Here is a 10,117-nt window from a genome sequence, read left to right on the forward strand (position 1 = left end):
TTCAGCTTCATAATTTCATCTAAAAAAAACAAAAAAACAAACAAACAAAAAAACTAAAAAAAAAATAAGATTAAAAAAACAGGAAAAAAAAAAAAAAAAAATTACTAATAATTCTAATTGTTATAATATACATGCAAAAAAAAAAAATTGCTGAAACCAAAAGCTGAGTTTCGAGGTATGGGAAGTATTTCATATACTCATAATAAAGGTGGAAGGACTGTGAGTTTTTTTTGTTTCTTTTCCTACCGGAAAATAAAATGGTAAAAAGTCCTTTGGAAAACAAAGCTCCCGATACGTTGTCCTCTATCCGTCAGGGATAAATTAAGTTATTGTACTAAATATAGCACATTTTTATTTTATTTTTTTAAATTTTTTTTGTCTTTCAACTTGTGTGTGTTTCTAGCCCGGTAAGTAGATTACAGATCGGTACAGGGCGCGGTGATCCGGTAGAAATATCTCCATCCAAATATACATATATTCCGCTACTGTATAAATATTTTACCTGGGAGATTATTTCACATGTGCAAAATTACAAGACCCTTCTGGCCCGGGATTTATTGGACTGTCATATTCGTGGAAGAAAATGCGTGACTGTCATGGCCGGAGAAATTTTGGTTCCTCTTTTGATCTTTCCATGTTTGCTTAATCCGAGATAGGCGCCTGGATACATTTTGGACTCGTAGGCATTGTAGTTGTTGGAGAGAAGAATTTCCTTAAATTTACATTCATCCTGAAAGGTCGGCTGTAAGGGAAAAAAAAGAAAGGGACGTCAATAAGTAAAATTCCAAAATTCAAAAAGGTAATTTTTCGGTAATACAAGAAGAGATTTTTTTATGTTTAGAAAATAGGATTTTTATTAAGGGATTCTACCATTAAAAAACTTTTTTCTGTGGTTAACACGTCGGAATAGCCTTTAGAAAGGCTATTCGTCTCCTACCTTTAGATGTGATATCCGCCGCGCCGTTCCTTAGTAATACCGTTTTTTACCGGTATGTAAATTAGTTCTCTGGCAGCGATGGGGGCGGGCCCCAGCGCTGAAAATGCGATGAGGGCGTCCCCACCGCTGTCCGAGAACAGGATCCTGCGCCGCCTCTGTCTTCGGCTGGATCCTCCCCTTCTTTCTTCAGTAGTGTCACCTCTGTCGGCTCTTACACTAGTAGAGCCGACTGCGCATGTGCGGCCATAGTTCTGAGGCCACAATTGCGAGCATGCGCAGTCGGCTCTACTAGTGTAAGAGCCGACAGAGGTGACACTACTGAAGAAAGAAGGGGAGGATCCAGCCGAAGACAGAGGCGGCGCAGGATCCTGTTCTCGGGAAGCGGTGGGGACGCCCTCATCGCATTTTCAGCGCTGGGACCCGCCCCCATCGCTGCCAGAGAACTAATTTACATACCGGTAAAAAACGGTATTACTAAGGAACGGCGCGGCGGAGATCCCATCTAAAGGTAAGAGAAGAATAGCCTTTCTAAAGGCTATTCCGACGTGTTAGCTACAGAAAAAAAGTTTTTTAATGGTAGAATCCCTTTAAATCTGTAATTTGAGATTCCATTACATGTAATGGTTTTTTGTTTTTTTTGCATCTGTACTAAGAGATACCTCGTCTGTATCCAAAATGTAATGGCTGTCACTTAGTCCCACTCTATATAAGCCTTTGAGTCTCAATCTGCAGAGGAGGAGGAGGCCGGGGACAGATTGTACTTAGCGGAAGACATGCATGTTCTTGTGGTAACGTCTTCAAGAGAGATTACTGGGAAGAGCTTTCAGTAATTCCTAAAAACATCTTTCCAGGGGCCGTAGTATAAATCATACATCCATAAAGTGAACTTGACCGTAGGGGGAAGACGGGTTACACGTATCACCTTACATCCCACATGAGCACAAACACTAATTTATTTAATCCCGGATTTGATCATCCGGAATATTTGATGATTTGGAATAGTATGAGACCTTAGGGGGTGACAAATAATATTGGGTATATTTTGATAGGATATATCAAAGGGGGGCTGATCATTTAGGATACACAGCAAAATTGTGGCACCTTGGTAGCGCTCTGCTATGTATATGACATTGTTACAAAATCCCACTGAAAGAATAGAGGATAACTTGCAGATCAGTGGGGATCCGACCACTTCGACCCCCCAGAGACTTCCGTCCCCAGTTCTAAATGGCAGGCCATTGGTCATTCATTCCAATGGGAGTTCCAGAGCGTAACGCTGTATATCAGCTATCTCCGGCACTGCAATTGAAATTAATGAAGAGGTGCACACACCGCCCGACCACTGCTCCATTTAGTATGGGGACGAAAGCCCCTGTTCTCCTGGTCAATGGGGTCTGACCACTGCGTATAGGGGGTAACTTGCTCTCATAGGAAAACCCCTTTAAGTGAACAAGGGCTCTCTTCCACTTTCTAGCTATCTCATATCTATCTTTTAATCCATCTATTTTCTATGATAACAGAATATCAATATTTTACATATTATACATCAATCTGTCTATCATGAGTCATGAAAATTTCTGCACAGTTCTGTGGTATATGTACTGGATAAAACAACAATAATCATCTATCTTTCTTCCTATTGTAGTCGATTTTACATATTATACATGATCTGTCTATCTATCTATCTATCTATCTATCTATCTATCTCACAGATAGATAGATAGATATCAGATAGATACTGTAGCTATTAGATAGACAGATAGATAGATAGATAGGCATAGAGATAGATACCAAAGATAGATATAATAGAAATAGACTGATACTGTAGATATCATATATCTTTCTATCTGATATCTATCTATCTATCTATCTATCTATCTATCTATCTATCTATCTATCTATCTATCTATCTCTATCTATCTATCTATCTATCTACTATCTATCTATCTATCTATCTATCTATCTATCTATCTATCTATCTATCTATCTATCTACTATCTATCTATCTCTATCTATCTATCTATCTATCTATCTATCTGCTATCTATCTATCTATCTATCTATCTATCTATCTATCTATCTATCTATCTCTATCTATCTATCTATCTCCTATCTATCTATCTATCTATCTATCTATCTCCTATCTATCTATCTATCTATCTATCAATCATCTATCTATCTATCTGCTATCTATCTATCTATATCTATCTATCTATCTATCTCCTATCTATCTATCTATCTATCTATCTATCTATCTATCTATCTATCTATATCTATCTATCTATCTATCTATCTATCTATCTATCTCCTATCTATCTATCTATCTATCTATCTATCTATCATCTATCTATCTATCTATCTATCTATCATCTATCTCCTATCTATCTATCTATCTATCTATCTATCTATCTATCATCTATCTATCTATCTATCTATCTATCTATCTATCTATCTCATATCTATCTATATATATCTGCTATCTATCTATCTATCTATCTATCTATCTATCTATCTATCTATCTATCTATCTATCCATCCATCCATCCATCCATCTCTATCTATCTATCTATCTATCTATCTAATATCTATCTATCATCTATCTAATATCTATCTATCTAAACTACTTCTTCCAATATTCCAATATCTTCCTCCGATATCACATCGGAGCTCCATCCCCCCCCCCCCCCAGCATGGCCGCACACAATGACCTCCACATATAATTCTGACCCGGCGTTATGTTACGGTGAGGATTACCGCAGGTTTGGTGTTTCACAGGATATGAAGTGGTCAACTTATAGTTGACTCCTCTCTGCAAACCTTAGCATAGGCCGAAGCAGCGGATGAATGTGGATAATCCTTAACACTAATAGCTAAAACGGTCTAAAATAGTGCCCTCATATCTGTGTATGAAGTCAGGCAGCACTTATAGCGCCTCGCAGGATTACCGTGACGTCAGCACTCGTACCGCTCGGTGCCTCTATCCTGGGTGACCTTAGCAGCTAAGTACAGTATCCTGCGATTTGGTGACTTTACAAGACCCTTTAGAAAGTCATTATTTGTAAAGGATAAGAGCGTGTTATGACAGACGGTGCCTGAGAGTCTACATCTAACAATAAATCTCGCTCCTCCGCTCCCAAGACGCATGGGTCAGATGCCACCTGTTCCCCTTGCACTCTCCGCTTGCTGATATACATTAGCAAGTTGCTCTTTTATTCGCCTGTAATATATATTTATAGTGCAACTTATATTTGACCGCAAACGCGGGATCTGTGACTGGATACGAAATCCGGATTAGAAAACGTGACATTTAATATTTGACGCTGTAAGCAAAGATGCATTTGCTGATGGCTATAATCCCGCTCCTCTAATCTTATCCTGTAGGGTCTATTTATCACATTGCACTTTGTAAAAAAAGTTATTGTCATGGAATGCCGAAACTAATTTTGGACTAATAGTATTACTACGACGACTTCTCCATCGTCCGGTCACTCTACTACCCCTTACCCAGACGCTCATATCAGCGAAACATGGGAGTATGCCTCTAAAACTATAGGGCTCTGCTCACATGGAGGAATTTGGTGCTGATTTTCAGCTGAATTCCATGTCAAAATCAGCTACAAATCCCATCCGGTAATCGGCTTCCATTGTTTTCAACTGACGTGTCAATTTTAGGACGCTCCTTGATTTTGCCGTGGATTTCCTTGGCGCCCAACTGGGGCAGACTTATTAACCAGGTCTAAAAGCGAAACTGTCATAGCCACCAATCCCCTGGCCCCTAACTTTTTTAGTAGGTGTCAGAAGAGGTGGGCATGCATGTTTTTGTGGACAAGTGGCTGCCCTATACCCCAACAATGCTTATCTCCTAGTTGACCTGTGAACTCGATCCAACATGATAAGCCTGACTTGTATGAGTGGGTGGTGGTGATGGCTCATGTGATGTTTGAACCCCAAAGTAAGGGAAGCCTCAACAATATGAGTCTGAGTAGTCTAGTGAGTGGGCCCCTCTATGTAAGCGGGCCCATAGCCACTATCCCCTTCCCCACTAGTTACACCTCTAGTGTTGACATGATAAGGACATCATGTTTTTGTCCAGCTTTAGGTAATCCATGTACTATATGACGCTATTACTAGGGTGGTGGCCCCCACAAATACCTTATAAGCATGTCCACCTTGAGCTAATATTGATTAGATCATACTTGTAAGCTCCCCCAAAAAGTCTCCCGAAATAATGGGTGACCTCCTGGAAGAGCAATCAAGTCTCCAACATCTGCAGGGAACTTTATGTGTCAATCACGTTCCAAAAAGGAGCATGACACCCCCAAAAAAGTCATGGCCTCATGGTATAAAATACCGTAACATTCAATATACAATACTTACCGAAGCGTACACTCTCCCTTTGCTATTCATTGCAACGAAGAGATCTGTTTTCACACCAAACAAGCTTATAACTCCTCGCTCTACTGTCGAAATTTCTAGAAGACCTAAAAAAAACGAAAAAAAAAAGTGAATAAAAAATATATATTCTGTATGTACAGTGTGTAAGTATAGCATAAGTTATTAACCAAGAACGGGTGATTCAGGGAAGGCGAGGACACTTAGGACTCCATCTTCTTCAGGGAGCTCCTCCACATTTTTTGTAGGTAATTTTGCTAAATCAGAGGGGTAGGATTGAGGGTGGTTGGGTTTGACGTTGATACTGCCTGGATTTTAGTGTATTATAGTGTTGGACTGAGGTTCCTTGGATCGACCGTATAAAATGATTCTGGAGCCCACCCAACAACAACCCCTGGGAGATTGATCACAGTGATCTTCAAGATTTGGGTGTCTTCTGCTGGAACATTACTGTGTTAGAGCCTGGCCCCACCGGAAGATCTTCTAGTACTCTGGTGGGTCAGCCTGACACTGGTACAATGGTTAAGAGACAAGGACAACATGCCAAGCTTAGGGTATTTAGTTACTGGACGAGGGCAGCTAAGTGAATTTGTGAAGCCTGGCTACCACTCCGCAACCAATGGCCAAAGCACTGGTATAACTGAGGCATTGCCAAAGTATGGTCAACCAGATCCATGAAGTCCAACCTATAACCCTATAGTGTTGATCCAGAAGAAGGCAAAACATTCCTTCCCGACTCCAACTCTGGCAATCTGTATAAACCTTAAATCAATGTGTCTGGATCATCGTGTGCTTGTTAAACAATGACAGAGACCACTGCCTTAGGATCATAGTCTCTGACATGAGGCCTGCCAACTGTTGGGGAACTGCATGTAACGGGCTATCAGGGAGTAGTAGTTTCCCAATAGGTGGAGAGCCACAGAATACTGACCCACATTGGTGTTGCTTTGACGTGTTTATCAATGCAAATGTCTGCAGCAGAGATCCTACTTTCAATGCTAGAATTGCTGGTCTATGTGGTATATAGGAAAAATAGCCCTGCAGATAGATAGGTTAGTGTCACCAGAACCAGAATATCACCCCAGCCCTGCAGATAGATAGGTTACTGTCACCAGAACCAGCATATCACCCCAGCCCTGCAGATAGATAGGTTAGTGTCACCAGAACCAGCATATCACCCCAGCCCTGCAGATAGATAGGTTAAGTGTCACCAGAACCAGAATATCACCCCAGCTCTGCAGATAGATAGGTTAGTGTCACCAGAACCAGCATATCACCCCAGCCTTGCAGATAGATAGGTTAAGTGTCACCAGAACCAGCATATCACCCCAGCCCTGCAGATAGATAGGTTAGTGTCACCAGAACCAGCGTATCACCCCAGCCCTGCAGATAGATAGGTTAGTGTCACCAGAACCAGAATATCACCCCAGCTCTGCAGATAGATAGGTTAGTGTCACCAGAACCAGCATATCACCCCAGCCTTGCAGATAGATAGGTTAAGTGTCACCAGAACCAGCATATCCCCCCAGCCCTGCAGATAGATAGGTTAGTGTCACCAGAACCAGAATATCACCCCAGCTCTGCAGATAGATAGGTTAAGTGTCACCAGAACCAGCATATCACCCCAGCCCTGCAGATAGATAGGTTAAGTGTCACCAGAACCAGCATATCACCCCAGCCCTGCAGATAGATAGGTTAAGTGTCACCAGAACCAGCATATCACCCCAGCCCTGCAGATAGATAGGTTAGTGTCACCAGAACCAGCATGGGGTAAAGCAGAGGTGACCAGCCTGAGTGGATCATGAGTAGTTACCCCTGACAGAGAAGTGCTAATGGTCCCTGGATAATAGAATGACTATGAAGTGCGGAATATGTGGAGGATGGGGGGTGGGGGAGTGATCGGCAGGAGGGACATGGTCACTGCTGGAGGATTCCTTAAGTTACTGTAATAATCTGATATAATAAGTCACCAATCTATAATACATTCAGATCTGTGTCGTCCATTGCAGACTCCATTCAGTATTGTCAGATAGAAAACAACGAATATCCAACAGACCCCATTGGGATCTGTTGTTATCCATCATTAGGCATCATTTTATTCTACAAAGGATCAGAAGAACGGCCTAAACAATGCAGATGTGAATGCACACTTACACTATGGTCACACATGCTTTATGTCTATTGTTCTGCTCCATCAGGGGACCATAGCAACGGACTAACAGACTGCTAAACTAGTGGACACATAGGCCTTATATGAATTATTTTATGCAGTTCATGCCCCTAGGCCAGTGTTGTTGTGAAACTACAATACCTATCAGGTCCAGCACAACACGCCAACACAGACATGATGGGAGTCATAGGTTTGCAAATGCTGGAGAGCAGCACAGACGTAAGGGAGTTGTGGTAATAACCACTATATAGCCACATATACATGATGGGACTCGGTGTAACAGATGCAACAGCTGGAGAGCAATAAGTTGGGAACCAGTGATCGAGAAGCCAGAAACCAGATGTACATGCTAACTAGAGAACATATCACACGGAACTGCACACATCACTCCAGGAACATGGGATCCATTGGATCAAATCAACCAAAATCTTGTCATCCTTGGTATGATCTATAGCATAGCATTAACCCTGTAACTATACAACACATTACCCTCAGGACTACAGCGCCCCATTCATTCCCTACCCCCAAAATACATAGTACCCCCAGGTAAGTATCTTACCAAGGACCATACGGGATGACAAGCATTCATATTCACATTGTAGCAAGTAAACTATCCATAGAAAATCTACGAGGTATTAGAATTAGTCCATATAGGACGGAATATGAAGTGTATTGTTACCTGTAAGCTGGACCATAAGGATCTATATGGTCCTCATTCAGCCAAATTTTACCTGTGTCTGTTTGTATTACTAATATAATACAAGGACCCCCCCATGGGATCCGGGAGTCACAGACACAATTGTTTTTATCGAAATTTACAAGATACATAACTAAATGTTATCAGATAAATCTCTGAAAGATCTGCCCATTAACCATGAGACTTGTCATAAACTGTCACCTATGGGCTCTATAGGTATAAGAGGAGACAAATCTATTACAGAATAAGTATTTTACTCCGGCCAATAAGTCGCGTCACTTTCTGAACTCCGAAATATACTAATATATCAAAATCTGTATTTTTTTAAAGTCATATAGTAGATTAGTTTTAGATTATACAGTATCCTCATCCTAATGTAAGAATAATCAACTGTAATCTAAGGACTGGTATAGGTACTATTTTATTTATTTTTCCCTTAATGTTAATTTTTTTAGAATTTTTTTTAGAATTAGAATTTTCCATTTTTTTTTTTATGTTTTTTTTTTTGCATTTAGTTGATAAATAATTATTATTGGATAAAAAAATATTAAAAGCAAGTCAAATCTGAATAAATAATAATAAAAAAAATAAAATAAAGGTAACCATTAAATCTTAGAAATAATAATAATAATAATAATAGAAATAATAATAATAATAATAGTAATAATAATAATAAATAATAATATAATAATAATAATAATAATAATAATAATAATATAATAATAATAATAATAAATGAAAAATTAGAAAAAAATGAAAAAATAATGACAAATATAATAAAAGAAATAAATCTAAAAAGAGTTATAATAAAACAAATATAATAGCAAAAAAAAAAAATATATATATATAGAAAGATTACTATAATAATAATAAAATAAAATATAAATTTAAATAATTGTAAATAATTAAATAAAATAAATAATGTAAATAATCAAAGAAATATAATCATGAATAATCTAATAATACAAATATAATCTGAATTATTATTATTTTTTAGGTGACGCATGAAGGATTTATTAAATAACCGTTATGTGTCCTACAGGTGTAATAATTATTGACCCCGCATGACATGCACGACATCATTTTTGCATTGAATTTCAGGATGTAACTCACTATATGGACTTTCATTGTGCACACCATTTATGCTTCCATTTTGAAGGACCTGCAGGTGAAACCCAATTCCAACGTTGCAGTAAAGCCTCCGTTGTCTCTTAATCCCCTGCAAATAATCGCTCTTCCACTTTGCGTCCAATTTGTCGGAAGACATAGCAAGCGACCTGGAGAACAACGATTCCAATGTCCTGTCCCGTAAAGTTCCATTAGCCCTGTAGGGTATAGGGTATGACGAAACGATGTCCCCCACAAAACCCAGCAGAAGAAAAACAGGCAACGTCCAGTGAATTCTGGCTCCGTAGGACATAGTGATGAGTAGTCTTTGTGCAACGGCCATCCGGTTCACCTTCTGGACACGTGGTCAGAATTAATGGCCCTAAAAATACCGCCCTCCTTGTTTTTCTCTCTTCAGCATGGCGGCAGGAGCTTATTTTTGGAAGGCAGATAGGGATTGCTGACATGAAACCGAAGCCTGGGAGAAAATGAGTAGAGAATACGTAGAGCCCAGCAAACATAAAAGTGGTGGGGACCATGTTTTGTAGCTCTCGAGTACTAGTGGGCAGCCAGATATATTTGCTCGGCCTATCTTTATACTTCAGAGGCTGTCCTACACCCCAACGTCATTCTGACATCGACAACATGCCAACGAAAGACCAGCTGTAGACAAATACCCCCAGCACTAACCTGCGCGGCCACCTCCGACGGTCGTCCGATAAGAGATACCGAGGCCGGAACGAATTACTCGGGACAACTTTCTGAAAATGTTAGATCTGAAGGCGAGCTCCAAGGACCAAATTGGTTGAATGGTC

The 10,117-nt window shown here is 39.8% G+C and overlaps 1 protein-coding gene across 1 annotated transcript; it reads right to left on the bottom strand.

The window, feature by feature from the left end:
* Positions 1-378: 378 nt before the first annotated feature.
* FGF6 (fibroblast growth factor 6) lies at positions 379-9,645 on the bottom strand. The gene is made up of 3 exons (XM_075276449.1): positions 9,309-9,645; positions 5,314-5,417; positions 379-742 (listed from the first exon to the last, which is right to left on the bottom strand). The coding sequence occupies exons 1-3, from the start codon at positions 9,643-9,645 to the stop codon at positions 566-568; spliced, it is 618 nt and encodes a 205-aa protein (XP_075132550.1). The 3' UTR covers positions 379-565.
* Positions 9,646-10,117: the final 472 nt, after the last annotated feature.

This window comes from Leptodactylus fuscus, chromosome 5, assembly GCF_031893055.1.
Source record: "Leptodactylus fuscus isolate aLepFus1 chromosome 5, aLepFus1.hap2, whole genome shotgun sequence".
NCBI lineage: Eukaryota > Metazoa > Chordata > Amphibia > Anura > Leptodactylidae > Leptodactylus > Leptodactylus fuscus.